Source organism: Puma concolor, chromosome F2 (assembly GCF_028749965.1).
Source record: "Puma concolor isolate L17-30 chromosome F2, mPumCon1.1.hap2, whole genome shotgun sequence".
NCBI lineage: Eukaryota > Metazoa > Chordata > Mammalia > Carnivora > Felidae > Puma > Puma concolor.
In genome coordinates this window covers 66,578,276-66,602,565 of record NC_141684.1, presented here as the reverse complement: position 1 = coordinate 66,602,565, position 24,290 = coordinate 66,578,276, and the positions used below count along the sequence as shown (strand labels likewise).

General features: G+C 37.9%; 1 protein-coding gene across 5 annotated transcripts in view; it reads right to left on the bottom strand.

The window, feature by feature from the left end:
• The window catches only part of PPP1R42 (protein phosphatase 1 regulatory subunit 42), a 53,918-nt gene that overhangs the window by 19,111 nt on the left and 10,517 nt on the right, over positions 1 to 24,290 (bottom strand). For all 5 annotated transcript variants that reach the window (XR_015246947.1, XM_025922915.2, XM_086695879.1 and 2 more), the window contains exons 4-5: positions 23,740 to 23,878; positions 22,195 to 22,311 (exon numbers count right to left, since the gene is read on the bottom strand). Coding sequence is in view for 4 of the 5 variants with exons in the window: in XM_025922915.2 (XP_025778700.1) it covers positions 22,195 to 22,311; positions 23,740 to 23,878 (256 nt within the window). In the remaining variant the exon portion in view is untranslated. The remainder of the gene's footprint in view (positions 1 to 22,194; positions 22,312 to 23,739; positions 23,879 to 24,290) is intronic.

Genomic DNA, 24,290 nt, shown 5'->3' with positions numbered 1-24,290 from the left:
GCTCCAGGCTCTGAGCTGTCAGCACAGAGCCCGACGCGGGGCTCGAACTCACGGACCGTGAGATCATGACCTGAGCCGAAGTCGGCCGCTTAACCGACTGAGCCACCAGGCGCCACTGAAGTCAGATGCTTAAATGACTGAGCTACCCAAGTGCCCTGGAAAAATTTCTTTTGATAAGGCTGTATTTTATTCTTTAGATTTTAGAAAATTGTTTTTTTTTACTATGAGCTTGTAAGAACAATTCCTTTCCACATGTTAAAAATCCCCGCAGGGGGCACCTGGCTGGTCAGTTGGTAGAGTACGTGACTCTTGATCTTGGGGTAGTGAGTTCAAGCCCTGTTTTGGGCATAGAGCTTACATGAAAAAAAAATCCTCACAAAACTCTTGTGATATCATGAAGGTAACAAATTTGGAACATCCAGATATGTGCCTCTGTCTACATGAAGAAATGATATTTTAGGGGAATAATTACAAGGACAGTTGGGGTCTAGGATCCAGTGCAGAGTGATTGGTGGGTCTCTTAGTCTTCCTGAGACCAATGTTTTTCTACATAAAATGGTAAAAATATTTCCAATTCTACCTACTTCATTATTCAACAGAATACTTACTGAATCATGGGCTAAGTTCTGTACCAGACTCTGAGGTATCTAAATATATAATTTGTGAAAAATATATAGGAATTTAAAAAAATACAGACAACCCCAACCTTTCTGGCACTGTTGCTTACTGTATAACCTTAGTCAAATCTGTGTCCTCGTTTATAAAGTGCAAATAGTTAGGGTTATTTGTTGTGGCATATAAAGTGTCTGGAACAAAGAAGGGAAGTAATAAATATGTTGGTTTTCTTTTTGTCTGCCCTACCACCCCTCGGCTTATAACCTTTCTCTTAATTTTGGTCAATAAAGAGCAAAAACTGTTGTAAGGAAGAATAAGCTCCTGACTCACCGATGAGTAGTTGACTTCTTATAATAAAATTCTCTTCAGAAGTTGTAACTTCATCCTTCAGTCTTGGGCCCTGGATTATGCCCTGTCCACAGTATTTGTTCAACAGCCTTTGATACAGCCACGATTATTTTATGTGATAGTTTCACTGTATTTCTCTTAGCCTAAAAACTTCTAAGGAAGGAATTGTGTAATATATTTTTGTAGTGTTGAATATGATGCCCATCGTCCCAAAAGTTAATAATAAGAGAACTTTAAATTTAATAGATAAAGCGAGTCCTGTAGAGTTTAGTTAATTGTTCCTCACTTGATAAATGACCCTCAACATACTCCCTCCAGTGTATGTTTATTTAAGACTAAACTAATCCTATGCTGAAATATGATTACCCTTTGGATACGCTCTGGTAGTTCATTGCCTTCCTGTCTTTAATAAAATGCTTTCACTTTCCGGCCCTTCAGTGTTACTAAAGGGAGCAGACATTCTTCTGGACAGTCTCTGTTTGATAAATGATCATGTCATGCTATCACTTAGAGGTGTGCTGCAAAATACTGAGGAGCTGATTCTATTTCTAATGCAGGGCTGGTGCCCAAGCTTCTGTATAGGCGCTTGCAGGAACTGGCAGTGCTTGCTCTACAATTAATGATGGCCACTGATGAACCTGTATTTGACCAGCATGCAATCTTTATTGGAAATGTCTGGTCCAACTGTCCTAACTAAATCTAAAGACAGCCATTTGTCATCCCCCTGACTGCTTGTCATCATCTGCCTGGGAAAATCTATAATTTTTGGCTTGTTTCTGACTAAACTGTAGAGTGAATAAATTTATCTTTGGGTTACTCTGCTTGTCAGGATCAATATTGAGCAGAGGTTGAATAAATTAGAAACTGGAAAAACATGACAGGCCATAGTGGTTTGTTCGTTTGTGTCTTATAAATCAGATATTTAGTTTATCTAAGAGGCAAGCACATCAAATTTTTTATTTCCACCATTCATTCTGAAGATGCTTTACCTCATGATAAATGGTCCTCAGAAAACCAATGAAGTAAATCACTAATATATCTGATTGTGAGATGAACTTTTCAGATCATTTTATTGATTTAGCAAACTTTGCAGACATAAAAACTATAGGTAAAGATTTTTTATGTTATTGTTCTTTCAAGTTTTTATCCATTTTTGCAACCATGATATTTATTTGACTTAATATATCATCAAAGTTTATAACATTGGCCCTAGTGAAGTTCATGGCTTATCAAGCTACTTATAGAAATGGAAGTTTTATTGTAAATGGCCAGTGAGTATTTAAAATTTTAATCCATTTAAGCGTACTTATTTAAAGGAATTACAGGAAGAAATGCAAAGAAATGTTAACCAAAAGTAAATGTCATTAAAAAAATTTTTTTAATGTTTATTTTTGAGACAATGCGAGAGTCAGAGTGCAAGCAGCAGAGGGGCAGACAGAGGGAGACACAGAATCTGAAGCGGGCTCCAGGCTCTGAGCTGTCAGCCCAGAGCCTGACAGGGGGCTCGAACTCACGAACCCTGAGATCATGACCTGAGCTGAAGTTGGACGCTTAACCGACTAAGCCACTCAGGCACCCCACCAAAAGTAAATGTCATTAAAAAAAATTTTTTTTAACGTTTATTTTTGAGACAGAGAGAGACAGAGCATGAATGGGGGGGGGGGGTCAGAGAGAGAGGGAGACACAGAATCCGAAACAGGCTCCAGGCTCTGAGATGTCAGCTCAGAGCCCGACGCGGGGCTTGAACTCACAAACTATGAGATCATGACCTGAGCCGAAGTCGGACGCTTAACCAACTGAACCACCCAGGCGACCCAAAAGTAAATGCCATTTAAACTAGAGCCCTGTGGGGGCGCCTGGGTGGCGCAGTCGGTTGGGCGTCCGACTTCAGCCAGGTCACGATCTCGCGCTCCGTGAGTTCGAGCCCCGCGTCAGGCTCTGGGCTGATGGCTCGGAGCCTGGAGCCTGTTTCCGATTCTGTGTCTCCCTCTCTTTCTGCCCCTCCCCCGTTCATGCTCTGTCTCTCTCTGTCCCAAAAAAATGAATAAACGTTGAAAAAAAAAAATTTTAAACTAGAGCCCTGTGAATTTATGGAGTATTGTTTGGCCTAAAACCTCTTTGTCCTCCTCAGTGTTTGACTTTCCGATCAATTTTATTGGAGAGAACTGGGTCATTGCCTATGGAGTTTTCTCAGTTTTCTGCCTTTGGTCTCACACTTCCTCATCCTCTTTCCTATTTTTGTCAATAAAGGAAAAGCCCCACCTCTTTTTTTTCAAATTAATCAGTCCTCTTGATCTTTTTGTTTTTCCATGGGCCTCCTCTTCTTGCAGTCTTCTTTGTTTTGCATTTCCATTTCCAATCTCTCCCTCTCCTATGGCTTTTATCTTATCTCTTACCTAACGTCACTATACTTCCTGATAGAGTAGTAGAAAGTAGTGTTTCTCAAACTTTTATGTGCTTAAAAATCACCTAAGGATCTCAGAGCACCTGGTTGTCTCAATTGGTTAAGTGTCTTTGACTCTTGATATCTGCTCAGGTCATGATCTTGTGGTCAAGGGATTGAGCCCCCCGTCAGGCCCCACAGTAACGTGGAGCCTGCTTGGGATTCTCTCTCTCTCTCTCTCTCTCTCTCTCTCTCCCTCCCTCTCTCTCTGCTCCCCCACCCCACTCACACATGTGCACACAGACACACACTCTCTCTCTCAAAATAAATAAACATAAAAAAAGAATCATCTAGGGGCGCCTGGGTGGCGCAGTCGGTTAAGCGTCCGACTTCAGCCAGGTCACGATCTCGCGGTCCGTGAGTTCGAGCCCCGCGTCGGGCTCTGGGCTGATGGCTCAGAGCCTGGAGCCTGTTTCCGATTCTGTGTCTCCCTCTCTCTCTGCCCCTCGCCCGTTCATGCTCTGTCTCTCTCTGTCCCAAAAATAAACGTTGAAAAAAAAAAATTAAAAAAAAAAAAAAAAAAAAGAATCATCTAGGGATCCCATTTATTAAATGCAGATTCTGATATGTTGGTCTGGGGAAGAAGCTGAGATTCTGCGTTTCCAATGCTGATGCTGCTGATCCTCGGACTACATTTGGTTTAGGCCACTGGCTGTGCTTCTTCAATCACTGGGCATTCCTGCAGCCTAGTGCTTCTGAATAGACACTGCTGACCTTATCACTAAGCCAAACATTGCCAATCTTGGACTTCCTCAGTTTCACTTCTTTGGAACATCTTACCTTACCGATTGCTCCCTAATGGCTTTGTGATTCCACATTTTTGCAGGTTCCCTGATCCTGCATGAATCTCTCATTCTATAAGTAACAAACATTAAAATTTTTTTTCATGTTTATTTATTTTGAGAGAGAAAGCATGAGCAGGGAAGGAGGGGCAAAGAGAGAGAGAATCCCAAGGAGGCTCCACACTCTCAGCACAGAGCCCCATGTGGGGCTCAATCTCACAAACTGGTGAGATCATGACCTGAGCCAAAATCAAGAATTGATGACATTTGGGGCACCTGGGTGGCTCGTCAATTAAGTGTCAGACTTCGGCTCGGGTCATGATCTCACAGTTTGTGGGTTTGAGCCCCGTGTCGGGCTCTGTGCTGACAGCTCGGGAGCCTGGAGCCTGCTTCGGATTCTGTGTTTCCCTCTGTCTCTGTTCCTACCCCCATCACACTCTGTGTCTCTCTCGCTTTCAAAAATAAATAAAACATTTAAAAAAAATTAAAAATAAAAGAGTTGACGACATTTAACTGAGCCACCCAGGTGTCCCATGCACTTCTGACCATAGAAATCCCTGATGTGTAAACAAGGTGTTTTCTAAAAGTTGCTTTTGAGACTGGAGAACACATCTCATAAAAAAACAGAGCTATACCCAGTGGACCATTGTCTGAGTCAGCCTATGGAAAGAACCTATTTGAGAAAAAGCCCAAAGATAATATGTGCAGTGACAGTGCTATAAAACCTCTCCAAGTGCATCACCATGTTTTCTGAGCATACAGTTTCCTTTGGGGAACAGGAGCAGATAGGTGTCCCTGTGGCAGACCTTCAGGAATCAGTTCACTTGCTTGCTTTTCTATAATCTACATTTATTCCTTTTAAACAGTATTTGTTTCCTCCCTGGAGCACAGCCGACTGTAAAATCATGGCTAGAAAAACAATTGTCTGTAACCCACTGTGATCTACATTTATTTGCAGACCCTTTACAGAAAAAGCATAGACATATTGATGAAAATAGTAAAACATTTGCTACACTGAGGAAGGAAGGGTCATCTGTACATGACAGGAAGAACCAGATTTTGTGGGAAACTATATTGAGCATTTTTATCATATGCTATCTCTTTCCGTATCTAGGTAGTCTCATTCATGATGTCAGTTTAAGTGACCACATAACCAATATGCTGAAGTCACCCACGTTCTTCTGTCCATTGAGCTCTGGCCTTATGTATCCAATTGTCCACTTAATATTTTCTTTGGAACACTACAAAGGCACCTCACACTCTACAAGACCAAAACTCATAATCTTCTCCCACTCTGCTGGATGTGACTCTTGAGTTCCCTATTTTCTGTTATGCAAGGCAGAAGCCAGAGAATCCCTCTTGTCCACTCCTTTCTTCAATGCTCTGTATATCCAACTCACTACCCAAGTTCTGTACACTTGATTTCCCAAACAGCTCTCCAGAGTGTCTCCTCATTTCATTTCCACCCCAACTCTAAGTTTTTACCATCTCTCACTTCTTAAATAGTCTAGCCTCTTCCAATCTATTCTCCATACCGTAGCTATGCTAATCTTTTCAAAATGCTAATCATTAATTACTTTACCCTTAAACACCTTCAGTGATCCTGCATTGTTCTTAGGTTAAAGATAAAACTATAGGGGCGCCTGGGTGGCGCAGTCGGTTAAGCGTCCGACTTCAGCCAGGTCACGATCTCGCGGTCTGTGAGTTCGAGCCCCGCGTCGGGCTCTGGGCTGATGGCTCAGAGCCTGGAGCCTGTTTCCGATTCTGTGTCTCTCTCTCTGCCCCTCCCCCGTTCATGCTCTGTCTCTCTGTGTCCCAAAAATAAATAAACGTTGAAAAAAAAAAATTCTAAAAAAAATAAAAAAAAAAAAAAAGATAAAACTATAATGACCTGTGTGGCCCATCTACCCATCAGCCTCTTTTTGTAGTATACTGCACCTTCACACTCCCAGTTTACTATTCTCATCTTTGCCATGTTCTTACCTGCATTGGGGCCTTTGCACATGCTATTCTTTACTTGATAATCCTTTCTGTTCTCTCAGGGTCCAGTTTAGCAATCCCTTCCTAAGGGAAGCCTTCACTGAGTCCCTGACTAAGGCAAATTCCCCTTTTGGAGGCTCTCAGAATCACATACTTTTTCTTTGTAGTATTTGCCACAGGTGCAATTTTACATTTGTTTTGGGGTAATTATGTGCTTAATGTTTCTTTTCCCTTCAATGAGGAGAGCTCTTCAAGGCCAGGGACTATATCTGTTTTTTGTTCATTGTTGTCTCCCCTATCGTCCAGCAAGCACTGCCAGATGGTGGGGGTTTTGAATGAATGGATAAGAAGAAATGAACAAATGAATGCAATGAATCAATGGATCTGAGGCTAGAAGGAGGACAGGAAATATAAAGGAGAAATTATATGGAACCACTTTGAAAAATTCGCTGATTAGAGGGGCCACAGACATAGAATGAGCAAAGACAGGATTTATTTTCTGTTCTATTTCTTCCTCTAGTCCTCTGTCTCCCTCACCTGTCTCCCTCACCTCCCCCTCCCCCCCCCCCCCCCCCCCCCCCGCTTGCCTCGAATCTCTGACCTGGATCAGCTTTGGACCAGGGAATAGGAGAAATGAGGGCAGGGTTAGAGGATCTTGGGAGAAGGAGTCTTTGGCAGCTGTGGGTCTGTACAAGGTGTGAAGGAAGGGGAATGAAATCCCAAATAGCAGGAAGCTTCTTAACGGGTCCATATCCTGTGCCTCTACCTCTAATGTAGCTGTAGCTACTAGTGGCTCTGGTACCCTCAGTAGGCTAGAGCATGGGCATCATTTGGGAATGTCTATATTTGCTAGTGACCCAATTCTCTTTTCTTTTTTCCTTTTCTTATTCCTTCCACGGAGCCTCAGGATTTTTAGTTGCCCTGACAGTATTTTTTGTTGTTGTTACATGTGTTCCTTTTAATTTTTCTTAAATACCGTTCTCACTGCTCAAACCAAAAATCTTGATTGGAAGATTCAAAGTTATTTAACTGTCTAAGGAACCATTATTTTCCCTCCCGAACCCCCCGCCCTTTTTCATGTATTTTCTGTAGGTGTATGTGAGGAAGCTATGGATGTCCTTATAAAAGCAGCTGCTCTAAGTTGCTAAAAACCTTGGGTAATTATAGGGTTTTGTTAGGAGTCTCTAATGATGTTCATTTCTTTTTCCCCATGGCACAAAGCTGTCTGCTGTTGAAGACTTTTAGGATGGATGTCAGCGACCTTCTGTATGGCACATTGAGCTTTCCCTCCCATGGCACAGGGTTTGATGTCAGCAGCTTTGGGGCAGCTTCAATCAGTGAGCATAAAGAATGGAAAAATAAAAGCAAAAAAAAAAAAAAAAAGGAGACACTGACCCCAATAATTCATTTCAAGAAACAAGTTAATATTTTGTTGCTAAACTTCAAGATGTCCTTTTACTAAGCCATTGGAAGATGATTTGAAATGGACCACAAGAGCACATTTCAAATGAATGCTAGGCAAGTCTGTATTCCTCTTCCAAGAAGCTGTGCATTTAAAAATTTTAAATCACTTGTCTCCTCGCTAGAAATATAAGAACTTGAAATTTAATCCTTACTCCCTGAGTATCTTCTCTCTATGGGAGGAAAAAGCAACTTTTGGCATAGCCCAGCCTCGGGAACTTGCTGAATGGTTTACATTCCTTCCTCAGATGGTTGAATATTTTTTATTGTTCCTTTCTTCATTTATTCTGTAAACATGTAGTAGGTGCCTGTTATGTGCCAAGCACTCACTGGGCTGAACTCTAGGGAATTCTGAAGGCAATAAAAATTCCTTGCTCTTAAAGGCTCTCAGTGTAATGGGGATATGGTGGTATATGATAACAAAATTCTATAACCAAGTGTTCCTTACAATCATTCATTTTTAAATTAGATTTTTAAAAATTAAAGCAATGCAATCAACACTGTTAAAAACAAAAAAAGACCATAGGGTTTATAACAAAACTTAAAGAGTACTTGAGGGCTTACAACAAAACCTCTTTTAATTTCTACAGCTATCCCTACACACACTTACCTCCACATTTTACTAAATAACAGCTGCTGTTTATTGATTTTTAAATCTTAGATATTTATCTACTGAATTCCTACTGTGGAAGATGATGATATAATTCTCATAAGTACCACTCCACCCCCCTAATAAACTTCCCTTCCCTAATCCTGTCAATAGAGTTATAGTAAAATTGTTAATCTAGTTAGTATTTATTGACTATGTAATTAAGCTCACTTAAATATTGTTCAAAGCTAAATCACATAATGTACCACGATTGCTTTTTATTTTCCCTACAGTTAAAAAATTGGTTGATTATCTGCTTATTTTTCTGTGTATTTATCACCGATTCAGCCTGCTGTAAACTGGGCTGGTAGATGCTGTCCTAAGACTTCACTTCAGAGTCCCTTCATATCCATTCTGGGAATTTCTTTAGCCTTTCTCCTGTTTCCTAGATTCTATGTCTTCCCTTTTCCTAGTTTTCTGCCTTGGTTAGATGGAACTCATTTTTCAAGGGTTGCCTGAGAAACGGCATGTGGAATATACATTTTTTTTTGAGAGCATGCATGTTCAAAGATATTTTATACCTCATAACTGATTGAAAAATTGATGGAGTATACAATTCTAGATTTTGAATATTCTTATCTCAAAATTTTGGAGATATTATTCTACTGTCTTCCACATAGAAAGTCTGATAATCATAATTCCATTTTTATTTTTTGTATTATGATCTCCCCCCCCCCCCCCCCCCGTCAAGATCTTTAGGAACTCCTTACTCCTGATGTCCTAAAAACTTTTAAGGTTGAACCTGGATATGGGTCAGTTTCCATCCACTGTGCTGGCATTGGGGAGACAGTTTCAATCTGGAAATTCATGTCCTTTGGTTTTGAAAGTTTTTCTAATATTAAAAATTAACTTTATTGAGTTGTAACTTACATACGATATGCATCCATTTAAAAACCTAAATCATATACATCCATATGACAATCACTATAATCAAGACAGAATGTTTTCATTATTCCAAAAGATTCACTCATGGCTCTTTCCAGTCAACTTCCCCTTCCCATTCAGCAACTATTGATACATTTGGTACTATAGACATTTGTATATAGTTCCATATAAATGGAGTTTCATATAAATGGAGTTATACAGTATGTACTCTTTTCTTGTTTACCTTATTTCTCTCAGTATAATGTTTTTTAATTTGCCCATGTGTGCATCAGTAGTTCATTCATTTTTATTGTTGGATAATATTCTTCTGCATGGAATACAGTTTGCTTACCCCAAGTTCTGCAGGGATTTTGAATGGGATTGTGTTGAATATATAGATTAATTTAGAAAGAATTGACACCTTAAGAATATAGAGTCTTCTAATTCATGAAAATGGTACCTATCTCCATTTATTTAGGTGTTCATTACTTTCTCCCAGTAGTATTTTGTAGTGTTTTATTGTACAGCCCTTACATGTATTTTCTTAAATTCATCCTTATGTATTTTATGTTTTTTGACATGATTTGTAGATGGCATCTTAAAAAATATCATTTTCCAGTTCATTGCTAGTATGTAAAAATTGACTTTTGCATATTGATCTTGTATCCTGGCATTGCTAAATTTATTTTATAAGTTCTAATAGCTTTTTATGGATTTTAAAATGATTAAAAATATTTTTTATATTTTATTTTAGAGAGAGCATGAACAGGGGAGGGGGCAGAGGTAGAAAGAGAGAGAACTTTTTGTTTTTTAATATTTTTTAATGTTTATTTTTGAGAGAGAGGGAGACAGAGTATGAGCAGGGGAGGGGCAGAGAGAGGGAGACACAGAATTGAAGCAGACTTCAGGCTCTGAGCCGTCAGCACAGAGCCTGACTCAGAACTCAAACTCATGGACCATGAGATCATGACCTGAGCCAAAGTTGGACGCTTAACTGACTGAGCCACCCAGTTGCTCCAGAAAGAGAGAGAATATTAAGCAGGCACCATACTCAGTGTGGAGCCTGACACAGGACTAGATCTCATGATGATGAGATTATGACCTGACCCAAAATCAAGAGTTGGATGCTTAATCAACTGAGCCACTCAGGCACACCAGATTTTTTATTTTATATGTATCCAAGTAAAGATATTTTTATTTCCTTCTTTCCAAACTGAGTGTTGCTTGTTTTATTTTCTTGCCTTATTGCACTGGCTAAGACTTCTCCTATAAACATCCTTGCTTTATTCCCAGTCTCGAGGAAGAAAGCATTTAGTCTCTCATCATTAACTGGTGTTTTCTATAGATTTTACATGAATGCCAATTATCATGTTAAATTCTTTTCTATTTATTGTTTGCTGAGAATTTTTTAAAAATCAAATGTGTGGGAGGAGGAGGAGAGGAAAACATGTTACAGAGAGGAAAGGAGGCAAACCATAAGAGACTCTTAAATACTGAGAATAAACAGGGTTGATGGGGGGTGGAGGGAGGGGAAAGTGGGTGATGGGCATCAAGGATGGCACCTGTTGGGATGAGCACTGGGTGTTGTATGGAAACCAGTTTGACAATAAATTTCATATAAAAAAATAGAAATGTATGTTAAATTTTTAAAAATGCATTTATGTCTCTGTTGAGATGATCATATTTCTTCTTTATTTTGTTTGGTATGGTATGTTGATTTTTGAATGTCAAACCAATCTTTCATTCTTGGGATAAATCTCACTTGGTCATTATGGATTATCTATATATATATTGCTGGATTTTATTTGCTAATATTTTGGTAAGGACGTGTGTTTCTGTGTTCATGGGGGCTATTGTTTTTATGTGTTTCATTCATTGTATTTTTCTTTTCTTGTAATATTGGAGGGGATAGGAAAATAATGTTAACCTGATAACATGAGTTGAGAAATATTTCCTGCTTATCTATTTTCTAAAGGAGATTGTGTAGGATTGGTTTTTTTTTTTTAATTAAAAATTTTTTAGTGTTTATTTATTTTTGAGAGGGGGAAGGGGCAGAGAGAAAGGGAGACGGAATCTGAAGCAGGCTCCACGCTGTCAGTGCAGAGCCCAATTTGGGGCTTGAACTTATGAAATGTGAGATCATGACCTGATTCGAAATCAAGAATTAGACACTTAACTGACCAAGCCACCCATGAGCCCCTAGATTGGTATAATTTGTTTCTTAAGTATATGATAGAATGTATCAAGGGGTCATCTGGGTTTGGAGTTTTCTTTGTGGAAATGTTTTTATTTCTATTTCTTCTAATTTGTATTTCAAGGAATTTACGTTTTACCTGAACTTTCAACTTTATTGGCATAAAGTTCTTTACAGTATTCCTTTATTATCCTTTTAGCTATAGTGATATCTTTTTCTGTTCTGATATTGTTAGTGTCTTCTCTCTTTGTTTTCTTATCAGCCCACCTAGAATTGATTATTTTACTTATATTTTCAAAGAGTCAGCTTTTGGTTTCATTGATTTGTCTGTAGTCATTATATTTCTATCTCATTGACTTCTGCTTTTACCTTTATTATGTCCTTTTTTTGAATTGAATTTCATTTAGTTTTCTTGCTTTCTGAGGTAGAAGTTAGATCATTTTCCCTCTTTTGTAATATAGGAATTCAAAGCTATAAATGTCCCTCTAAGCACTAGGCTACTGTAGCCCACAAATTTTCAAGTTTTTGTTTTCAAAATACTTTCTAATTTCCCTTCTGATTTTTTACTTTGTCCCAGAGGTTATTTAAAAGTGTGTTTCTGAATTTCCAAATATTTGGAGATTTTAAAGATATCTTTCCTTTATTCCTTTCTAATTTAATTCCATTGTGGTCAAATAACATACTCTATATAATTTCAGTTCCTTAAAGTTTATGGAGCTTGCTTTATGGCCCAGCATATGGATTATTTTGGTGAATATTCTAACTACTGTTGTTAGATGGAATGTTCTGTGAGAGTTAATTAGATTAATTCATGTTGGCTCTGTTGTTACAATTAAAAAAAATTTTTTTTAATGTTTATTTTTGAGAGACAGAGAGACAGTGTGAGCTGGGAAGGGGCAGAGAAAGAGACACACACAGAATCTGAAGCAGGCTTCAGATTCTGAGCTGTCAGCACAGAGCCCGACGGGGGGCTCGAACTCACGACCGCGAGATCATGACCTGAGCCCAAGTTGGCCGCCTAACCAGCTGAGCCACCCAGGCGTCCCTCCAATCTTTTATATCCTGATTTACCATCTACTTGTTCATCAGCTACTTAGAGTGTTGAAATCTCTGTTATAATTATGGATTTATCTATTTCCCTTCTGTCAATTTTTGCAGAAATTGAAATTTTTGCAGAAATTTTGCAGAAATTTTGCAGAAATGCTTTCTGCATTTTGAAGCTCTGTTGTTAGGTGCATAAATATTGAGAATTGTTATTTTTTTTTAAGTTCATTTATTTATTTTGAGAGAGAGACAGAGAGAGAACATGAGTAGGGGAGGGGCAGAGAGGGGAGAGAGAGAGAGAACCCCAAGCAGGCTCTGCATTGTTAGCACAGAGTCCTACACAGACTCCAACTCACCAACCATGAGATCATGACTTGAGCAGAAACCAAGAGTTGGATGCTTAACCCACTGAGACACCCACGTGCCCCCGGATAGTTATGTTTTTTTAATGAATTGGCATTTTTTATCACCATAAATTTTCCTTATCTATCTCTGGTAATATTTCTTATCCTGAAGTTGGTTTTATCTTATATTAATATCGTCACTGCAGCTTTCTTATTTTATTATTTGTTATTATTGTATATATTTCCCTATGGTTTTACTTTTAACCTTTATATATCTTCATATTTAAAGTATGTTTCTTACAGAGAGTACATGATTGGATTTTTAAAATCCAGTCTTACTATCTCTGCCTTTTAATTGGAATATTCAGACTATTTACATTTACTACAATTACTGATATAACTGAATTTAAAACTACCATCTTTTATTTGTTTCATCTGTTCCCTTTTCCTTTATTCCTGCTCTCCCCTATTTTTGCATCTCATTTTCTCTCTATTACTGACTAGTTCCGTACATCTTTTTAATTTTAGTGGTTACTTTAGGGTTTGGAACAGTCATCTTTAAATCAGCACAGAATTTCTTCAAATAATGACATCACTTCATATATAACCTTAGTATATTGCCATTTCCACCCTCCCTCCCATTTGTTCTATTGTTATCGTACATTTTAGTTTTACATGTCATTAACCTCATGGTCTGTGGTTATTATTTTTGTTTTTTAAAAAAACTGATCATCTTTAAAAGGAATTAAAAAATGTGAAAAGTATTTACCCTGCACTTACCACTTTTAATATTTTTCTCATTTGTGTAGATAAAAGTTTCTGTTAACATTTTTCCTTTGCCTTGAAGAACTTTAATATTTTTTTTTGTAGTGTAGATCTCCTGGGGACAAATTCTTTCAAGTTTAGTTTATCTGAAAACAGTATTTTGCTTTCATTTTTTGAAAGATCGTTTCATTGGATATATAACTAAGTTGATATTTTTTTTTTCTGTTAGCACTTCAGAGCTGTTCCATTGTCTTCTGGCTTACAATGTTTTTGACAAAAAGTCTGTGATAATTCTCACCTTTCTCTATACAATGTGTCTTTTTTCTAGTTGCTCCAAAGATATTCTTATTATCATTGTTTCAGCAATTTTATTATGGTTGTACACCTTGGTGTAATTTTCTTGGTGGTTTTCTTGTTTGGGTTTTATTGAGCTTCTGTGGGTTTATGATTTTCATCAAATATGGGAATTTGGGGACAATTATATTTTTACATTTTTGTTGTTTGCTTTTAATTTATTTTTTAAGTTTATTTTTTTTTTTAATGTTTACTTACTTTTGAGAGAGAAAGTACAAGTGGGGGAGGGACACAGAGTGAGAGGGAGACACAAAATCCGAAGTAGGCTCCAGGTTCTGAGCTGTCAGTGCAGAGCCTGATGCGGGGCTCGAACTCACAAAATATGAGATCATGATCTGAGCTGAAGTTGGACATTTAACTGACTGAGCCTCCCAGGCTCCCCTATTTATTTATTTTGAGAGAGAAAGAGAAAGAGCAGAGGGGAGACAGGGAGAGAGGGAAAGAGAGAATCCTAAGCAGACTCTGCACTGTAAATGTAGAACCTGATGTGGGGCTCAAACTCATGAACTGGAGATCATGACCTGAGCCAAAATCAGGCATCAGACATTTAACTGACTGAGCCATCGAGGTGCCCCTGCTTTTTGTTTTTCAACAGCCTTATTGACACAATTCACATACCATACATTCACATATGTAAAATATACAATTAAGGGGTGCTTAATCATCGGCGCAGAGTCTGCTTGGGATTCTCTGTCTGCCCCTCCCCTGTTTGTGCACTTCCTGTCTCTCTATCTTTCCCTCTCTCTCAAAATAAATAAATAAACTTAAAAAAATAAAGTATACAATTAAATGATTTTTAGTATTTTCACAGAGTTGTATAATTATCAGTACAATCAATTTTAGAATATTTTTATTACCCTAAAAGAAACCCTGTACCCTTTAACATTGCTTCCTATATTTCCCCAACCTCTTAGCCCTAAGCAATCAATAATATAGCTATATCTGTCAATTTACCTATTCTGGACATTTCATAGAAATGGAATCTTACAATACATGGTGTTTTGTGACTGGTGTCTTTCACTTTGTGCAATGTTTTCAAAGTTTATACATGTTGTAGTATAAATCAATATTCATTTCTTTTTATTGCCAAAAAATTTTCCTTGTGATTACACATACACATTCTTTTATCCATCCATTGGTTGATGGACATTTGAATTGCTTCTACTTTTCAGCTATTATGAATAATGTTGTGAACATTCATGTACAACTTTTTTTGTGGATGTATGTTTCCGTTTCTCTTGGTGTATAGTGAGTAGTGGAGTTTTGTGTCATATGGTAATGCTATTTAACATTTTGAAGGACTGTTACATTTTACATTCCCCTCAGAAAGTATGAGCGTTCTAACTTCTCTACATTATTGCCAACACTGGTTATTATCTGTCTTTTTAATTATAGCTGTCTCATCAGGTGTGAAGTGGTACACAATTGTGGTTTTGATTTACATTTCCCTAATGACTAATGATTTTCAGTATCTTTTCATGTGCCTATTATCCACTTTGCATATCGTCTTTGTAGAATATCTATTCAAGTCCTCTGCCCACTTATAAATTGGATTGTTTGTCTTTTTGTTACTGAGTTGCAAGAGTTTCTGTACATAAGTCTATTATCAGATATAGGACTTGCAAATATTTTTTTCCAGTCTGTTGTCTTATCTTTTTCACTTCCTTTTTTTTCTAATTTTTTAAATGTTTATTTATTTTTGAGAGATAGAGAGACAGAGCACCTGTGAGGGAGGGGCAGAAAGAGAGGGAGACACAGAATCCAAAGCAGGCTCCAGGCTCTGAGCTGTCAGCACAGAGCCTGATGTGGGGCTTGAATTCACAAACCATGAGATCATGACTTGAGCCGAAAGTGGACACTTAACCGACTGAGCCACCCAGTCGCCCCTTTTCACTTTCTTAATGGTCTTCTTTGAAGCACAAAAATTTTTTATTTCATTTAATTAATTAATTATTTTTTTTACTTATACTTTTGGAGTTGTATCTAAGAAATTTTTGTCTAATAAAGGTCATAAATGTGGTGCCTGAGTGGTTCAGCCGAGTAAGCATCCAACTCTGGCTGGGGTTATGATCTCACAGTTCATGGGTTTGAGCCCCGCGTCGGGCTCTGTGCTGACAGCTCAGAGCCTGGAGCCTGTTTCAGATTCTGTGTCTCCCTCTCTTTCTGACCCTCCCCAGTTCATGTTCTGTCTCTCTCTGTCTCAAAAATAAATAAATGTTAAGAGAAAAAAAAATTTTTTTTTAAAATCAATTAACATAAAAGTGAAGGTTTATTTCTGAATTCCCAGTTTCACATTTATGGCAATGCCACACTATCTTAGTTACTATAGATTTGTAGTAAATTTTGAAATAGGAAAGTGTGAATCCTTGAACTTTTTTTTTTTTTTTCAAGAAGGTTTTGACTACTCTGAGTACCTTGAGGTCATTATTTCTTCAAAGATATTTTCTGGTTCTGTTTTAGTTTGGGCTGCTTGTCAAACTGGATGGCTTAAGCAACAAGCATTGATTTCTCACAATTCTGGAGGCTGGGAAGTCCAAGATCAAAATGTAGGGGTGCCTGGGTGGCTCAGTCCATTATGCGTCCGACTTTGGCTAAGCTCATGATCTCACAGTTCCTGAGTTCAGGCCCTGCATGGGGCTTTATGCTGACAGCTCAGAGCCTGGAGCCAGCTTTGGTTTCTATGTCTCCCTCTCTCTCTGCCCCACCCCCACTTGCACTGTCTCTCTCTCTCAAAAAATGAGTAAACGTTAAAAATTTTTTTTTTCAAAGTGTTGGCAGATACTGTGACTTGGTGAGAGCATTCTCCCTAGTTTTTTAGATGCCTGACTTCTCACTGTGTGCTCACATGGCTAAGAGAGAAAACCCTACTCTCTTTTCTCTTCTTATAACAACTCTAATCTCATTCATGAGGACTCTAGCCTCGAGACCTAATTATTTCCCAAAGGCCTCACCTTCAGATACCATCACAGTGGGGATTAGGATTCAATTTATGAGTTTTTTTTAAAAAATTTTTTTTAACATTTATTTATTTTTGAGACAGAGAGAGACAGAGCATGAACGGGGGAGGGTCAGGGAGAGAGGGAGACCCAGAATCTGAAACAGGCTCCAGGCTCTGAGCGGTCAGCACAGAGCCCGATGCGGGGCTTGAACTCACGGACCAGACTGTGAGATCATGACCTGAGCTGAAGTCGGAGGCTTAACCGACTGAGCCACCCAGGCGCCCCTCAATTTATGAGTTTTGAAGAGACATAATCATTTAGTCCCCTATTCCTAGGACTCCATTTTCATACATGTTTGAGTGCTTGTGTCTCACAAGCCATTGAGGCTCTGCTCATCTTTTAGTGTTTTTACTTTCTGTACCTTAGTTTCAGTAGTTCTAATGTGATACTTTTAAGTTCACTGATAATTTCTTCTATAATATCTAATATACTTTTAATCCCATCCAATTAATTTTTCATTTTAGATACATATTTCAGTTCCAAAGTTATTTTTTTCTTTGCATCTTCCATTTCCTTTCTGTTTGTGTTCATGCTTCCTTTAAATTCTAGAGCATATTTATAATAGCTTTTTAGAAGTCCTGTCTTCTAGTTCCATCCTCCATGTCATTTCTAGATGTTTTTTCTTGAGTGGCTTTTCTCCAGTTATGATTTACATTTTCATAGGGCTTGTTTGCTATTTCCCTCCCTGCACTGTGGTCTGGAAAGTGCCTTCAGGCAGAAAGCTGGGATAATTATAGAGCTCACCTTGTTTGTTTTCATTCTCTTAGAGTCCACAGTCCTGTGTCGCTTATAGTTCAGTGTCTGAAGAAGTTGTTTCACACATTTTGTTTGGCTTTCTGTGTGTATGTGTGTGTGTATGTGTGCGTGTGTGCGCATGCGTGTATGTGTATGTTTAGTGATTCTTGTTTTGGTTAATATATCATGGCCCATTATGTTATTTAAAAGAATTTTTTTAAGTTTTTATTTATTTATTTTGAGAGATAGAGATAGAGAGAGAGCGAGCATGAGTGGGGTAGTGGCAGGAGAGAGGGAGTGAGAACTCCAGCATGTGGGGCTTGAACTCACGAACTGTGAGATCATGATCTGAGCTGAGATCAAGAGTCCAACGTTTAACTGACTAAACCACCCATGCAGCCCTATGTCATTTTTAAATACAATTTTATTTCCCTTTTTTTTTCTTATTTTTTGATTCTTATGCTCTTACTAGTCACATGTTGGATCTCCTGAATTTAATTCTCTACATTTCTTTTTTACTTGCTTATTTTCCATTCTTTCTCTTTTGTTCTTTCTTGGAGAATATTTAATTTAATATTTAATTTCTTCTAATTCTAAATTTTGAAGTCCTCTCATTCATTTAATGTTCCTTTTTAAAAAAAATCCTGTTTTGGTTCCAAGGTTATAGAATCCTTTTTTATTTCTCTTAAGAAATTAATTATAGTGGGATTTTTTTTTTGTTTCCATATTATCAGTTTCTCCAAAAATGTTTGTTTCTGTCTTTCTCTTTGATTTTATTTTTTAATTTTTTTTAAGTTTATTTACTTACTTTGAGAGAGAGAGAGTGCATGTGTGAGCAGGGGTAGGGATAGAGAGAGAGAGAGGGAGAGAGAGAGAATCCCAAGTAGGCTCTGTGTCATCAGTGCAGAGTCTGACGTGGGGCTTGAACTCGTGAACCATGAGATCATGACCTGAGCTAAAAATCAAGAGTTGGGCGCTTAACAGAATGAGCCACCCAGGTGTCCCTCTCTTTGATTTTAGAAGCTATTTTCAGGTTAGTGATGCTTAGCTACTTTTTCATTCACGAAAACAAATGCGACAGGCTTGTTGACTAATTAATTGGTCTCACTGTAGGACAGTTAGGCATGCTTAGGTCATGATCTCACGGTTTGTGGGTTTAAGCCCCGCATCGGGCTCTGTGCTGATAGCTCAAAGCCTGGAGCCTGCTTCAGATTCTGTGCCTCCTTCTCTCTGGCCCTCACCCCCATGCATGCTCTGTTTCTCTCTGTCTTTCATGAATGAATGAATGAATGAATGAATGAATAAATAAATAAATAAATAAATAAATAAATAAATAAATAAAACCTCCAATCCAGTCACTCCTTTTCATCTCCAAGCAACCATTTTTTTTTAAACTTTGTAGTAGTCTCCCAGATGATCTCTTTGCTGTTATTCTTGCAACCTTTTCTTCACATAGCTGATAGTCTTTAAAATATAATCCTTTCAGTGACTTTCTAATGCACTTAGAATAAAGTCAAACTTATGATCATGGCCTAAAAGATCTTTATGATCTCTCCCCTATCATAATCTTATGTTATACTGTTGCTTCTTCTTCATTCATTCAACCAATTATCTATTGAGCACTCACAATGTGTTAGAGACTGAGCTAGGCACTGGGGTCCCTATCATAGTAAATTGACCTCTTTTTTGTTCCTAGAATACTCAGAATCTTTACACCTGCTGTTCCCGATGCTTGGCATGTTCTTTCCTTAGCTCTTTGCATAGATTGTTTCTTTATCATTCTTCAGATCTCAGCATAAATGTCATTTCCTCAGAGGCTTTTTTTATTTAAAAAAAAATTTTTTTTTTAACATTTATTTATTTTTGAGACAGAGAGAGACAGAGCATGAACGGGGGAGGGTCAGAGAGAGGGAGACACAGAATCTGAAACAGGCTCCAGGCTCTGAGCTGTCCGCACAGAGCCGGACGCGGGGCTCGAACTCACGGGCCGTGAGATCATGACCTGAGCCGAAGTCGGCTGCTTAACCGACTGAGCCACCCAGGCACCCCTCAGAGGCTTTTTTTAATAACCTGATTTAAAATATCCACTGACCCCTTTTCCATTATGTCATCCTATTTAATTCCTTCATAGCCCTTTTCACAGTCTTCTCTGCTTATTTATTTTCTGACTGTTCCCTCCTCTGTGTCATTTTAATGTAAGCTCTTTGAGGGTAGAGAGACCCTGTCTTTCTTGATCATGGTATCCTCAGTGCCTAGAACATGTTTTCTGAAGTCCAAGGGCAGTGCCTGGCACATATGATACCATAAATATTTTTAATAGACTAGCTTGATGGGAACAGGTTCAGGAAACACTACACAGGGGAGGTAACATTGAGTTCAATATTAAAAAAAAAAGGGGTTGGTTATTTAGACATTTATCATTGGAATGAATAATTAATAGTAATGAAAGTATTTATTTTGGTTACACATTTATCCTGGTTATACATTATTAATGTTGCCTAAGAATAATTATTGTAGGTGAAATAGCTGGGTCTTAATGTCATTTAAAAAAACTTCCTTTGGGATCATTTGGAGGCAAGAATTTTTGTCCCGTTATCAAACTTTCATTTTTCTGTTCAGGGTTAAAAGCATAATAGAATAATTTGTTTTATTTAAAATTTTTTTTTAACATTTATTCATTTTTTAAGAAACAGAGACAGAGCACAAGTGGGGGAGGGCAGAGACAGAGGGAGACACAGAATCTGAAACAGGCTCCAGGCTCTGAGCTATGAGCACAGAGCCCAATGCGGGGCTCAAACCCATGAACTGTGAGATCATGACCTGAGCTGAAGTTGGACGCTTAACCAACTGAGCCATCCAGGTGCCCCCCCGCCCCCCTGCCCCCCCCCAAAATTTTTTTTAAGTAAGCTCCATGCCCAGCATGGAGCCCAACATGGGGCTTGAACTCACAACCCTGAGAGCAAGACCCAAGCTGAGGTCAAGAGTTGGATGCTTAACCAGCTGAGCTGCCCAGGCACCCCTAAAACTTAAAGTATTTTTGAATGCAGAATTTATCCCATGAACTTCTTACATCCTTCATGTTGTAAGTTGAAACAATTAATTGAGTCATGCTTCCTTATTGGTCTTTATATTTTAAACATCCATCCTGATCAGTGGAATTTTAGGTGTTTTTAAGGAATTCATTAGTAGTATAATACATATAATATTTATTTTTGTAATTATCTACTGCTTATAGTAGTTATGGGATGAGTTAGGTAATAGGTATGAATTTGGAAACAAGGTCAGAGAAAAAATTTTTTTTAAGTTTATTTATTTATTTTAAGAGAGGGAGAGAGAGCACAAGCAGGGGAAAGGCAGAGAGATAGGAAGAGAATCCCATGCAGGCTCTGCACTGTCAGTGCAATGCCAAGCGCCAGGCTCAAACTCATGAACTATGAGATCATGACCTGAGCTGAAATCAAGAGCCAGATGCCTAACAGACTGAGCCACCCAGGCACCCCAGGGAATACTTTTTTAAGGTCAGTGGATAGCTGTCTGGAAGTAGTTTTGAAAACAAGAGCGCTGTTATGGGAGAAAGAAGCTCTTCGTTCCTCTGGTGGCTCCATGTAAAGAAATTATAAATGTTTTTTTTTTTTTTAATAATTTTTTTAACGTTTATTTATTATGGAGAGACAGAGAGACACAGAGCGTGAGCAGGGAGGGGTAGAGAGAGGGGGAGATACAGAATACGAAGCAGGCTCCAGGCTCTGAGCTGTCAGTAGAGAGCCTGCCGCGGGGCTTGAAGTCACAAACTGCGAGAGCATGACCTGAGCCAAAGTCAGTCGCTTAACCACCTGAGCCACCCAGGCGTCCCTCCATGTAAAGAAATTATACCACAAGCCATCCCATTGCCAAATCAGAAACTGTGAGGTTGTGACAGGGCTCAGCTTACAGACGACTATTTCCAGGAAGCCTTCCCTAGCCCCAGGCTGAGTTAGTGCCACCACAATACTTGCAAAAACAGAATCACATTGTTTTTTCATTACTTGTTGACTGTAGGTTTTTTGAGCCCCTGGACTATAATCTTCCATCTTCTGATTTACACAGAATAGTACAGTGCCTGAGAGACCTGTAGGTGCTCAGTGCGTATTTGAATGAATAAATAACTGAATGAATATGGGATGATATGACATACTATGACATGAATATAGTTAGTGCAAATTAGAATAAGTTCAAGATCCAGGTACTTCCCCAAGGAGCAGCAGCCTGGAGAGAGTTCAGATCTAATCCCAGTTACTAGAAATTCATTCATTGGGAGATCACAGTTAAGTGGCAAGAAATCTAGTCTCTAGAGGGAAACATTTGCTGGCAAAATAATACAGAGAGGAAAAGCACATACTTTCTTCTCAGAGAAACTTCTTTCTGTTGGTGAGGGGTGGAGGCACTGGGGTATGGAAGAGAAAACCAGGTAAGAGGGCAGAATTATGCAAATAAATATATTAAGAAGTAGAGATTCATAAGCTAGTTTTAGAGTAAATCTAGAATAGTTTTTAAAGTAATAAATTTTATAGATATTTAAAAATTTTTTAAATCACAATTTCATGTAAATATTTTTAAACTAATTTTTCTTTACACTACCTTCACATGCAGAAGTTGGTTGTCAACTGCTATGAGCTGATTAAGATTCTCCAGTATTTCTAAGTCTCTTATGTCATCAATATTATTATTGCTGATATTCAGTATAGAGAGGGATTTCTGTAAGAAAAATAAATTAGCATTAGTAAACAGTCTAATTAAATACTATATATAGGAACCAGAAATCTTAATCTGTGAAAAATTTAAGATTTATCAGTTCAGGCTGTTTTGCTCTTTAGGTAAGAAAATTAAAATCCATGGAGATTTTGTTTCTATGCCATATGTTTTTTCAGACATAACTTTGGGACTTCAGTAATTGTGATATGACTTACTATTTTTGTCTACAGTTCCTTCATAAGTCTGATTTTCCCTATCCAGAATATAAAAGAGATTTATAGAAAAAAGAAGTCAGGAATCAATAAAGAAAAAAGATGCCCAGCAAACGAATGTTAACACAGTGAAGAAAAATGCTTATTTCAGTTTAAGCAAATTATCATTTTCTATTAAATATCACTAAGATTTGTACTTACATAGGAAGAAACAGTTTTTGTCTGTTTTTTAAAATAGGAAACATAGGTAAGAATAAAAGAATATCTGGTTTTTATTTTTATCTCTCTCTCTATAGTTTCCTCTTGATAATCCACATGTTCAGAGGTACTTAAAATAATAATTAGCTAATTAACAAAAGGGATCAACATTGGCTGTTAGTGAGGACATAAATATACAATAGAGCAGCATTAAACCAAAGCCATCTTAAAATCTATGATGGTCCAGTAATCTCTACCAAGATTGAGTCTACCCATCAAGGCATCTATATAGCCAACTTTTAGATTATATACTTCTTGATACTTTTTAAGACTTTAAATACAGCTTAAAAGGATTATGCCTTATATTTAGAATTTTGGAATCTGCTTGAATCTTTGCAAAACTTGAGCAAACAAAAATGTTTTTAGTGGCATTTCATAATAAATGGCATTTCATAAAAAAGCCACCTCTGGCTTCTCAACTAATTGTGACACCTCCGCAATGTATCTGGGTGTCAGGTCACAGCTGGAGCATCAAATCTGGTACTCCCAGATCTACCTGCTTCTGATAAGGCAGAGCCACATGTAAGGCAGCCTACAATGAAATCAGAATCCAGCGAGAAGACAATTTATCATCATCATTATTCTCTAGGTTGTTTAAAATTTGCCAAATAATTGTCCATTACTCTTTCCTTAAGCTTTTTCCTAAAATTTTGAATCATGATAATCACCAAGGTTGAAATTATGAATGAATTGACATCTGGATTAGAACTTGATAATTTACATAACTTTTTTACATCCTTCTTTTGATACTTTTAGTACCCTAGAGGCAGGTATTATTATCCCAACTTTATAGCTGCTGAGTCTCTGAGAAATTATGTGAGAAAAGTTAGTTTTAGCCCTCAAATAAATTAACTGGCCATATAAACATACACAGTATGTATAATGTCCAAATATACCTTCCTGTTCCATTATAACTGTTAATTACTATATTCTTTGTCAGAATATTCAAATGTGGCCTTACTCCCAGAGAATGAAGAGTTCTTGGATCAAAGAGAAGCTTTTCTCCAAGGGGAAGCCTCTGACTCTCAACATGAAGCTCTCTTAGTCCTTCTAATCCTTCTAAACCTTCTATGACAGCAATATAATTGCTTCCCAGATACCTGCAAAATATAAAACAGCTTTATTTTTATTTTTTTTTATTTGAGAGAGAGAGAGAGAGCGCGCGCATGTGAGCAGGGGAGAGTGCAGAGGGAGAGAGAGAGAATCTCAAGCAGGCTACATGCTCAACGAGGGGCCTGATGTGGGGCCCAATGCAAGGCTTGATCCCATGACACTGGGACCGTGACCTGAGCCAAAATCAAGAGTCAGATGCTCAACTGCTCAACTGACTGAGCCACCAAGGCATCCCAATATAAAACAATTTTAAATAGACATTCTGAGAACATCATGATCTGTAAACATAATGAAAATATAGTAACAATCACTGAGCTGTGTGAAAATTATACAAAGAATGCAGAAATATGTGGAATTTTCTCTTTACAATGAGCCAAAGAAAGGTTTATTTATATGATT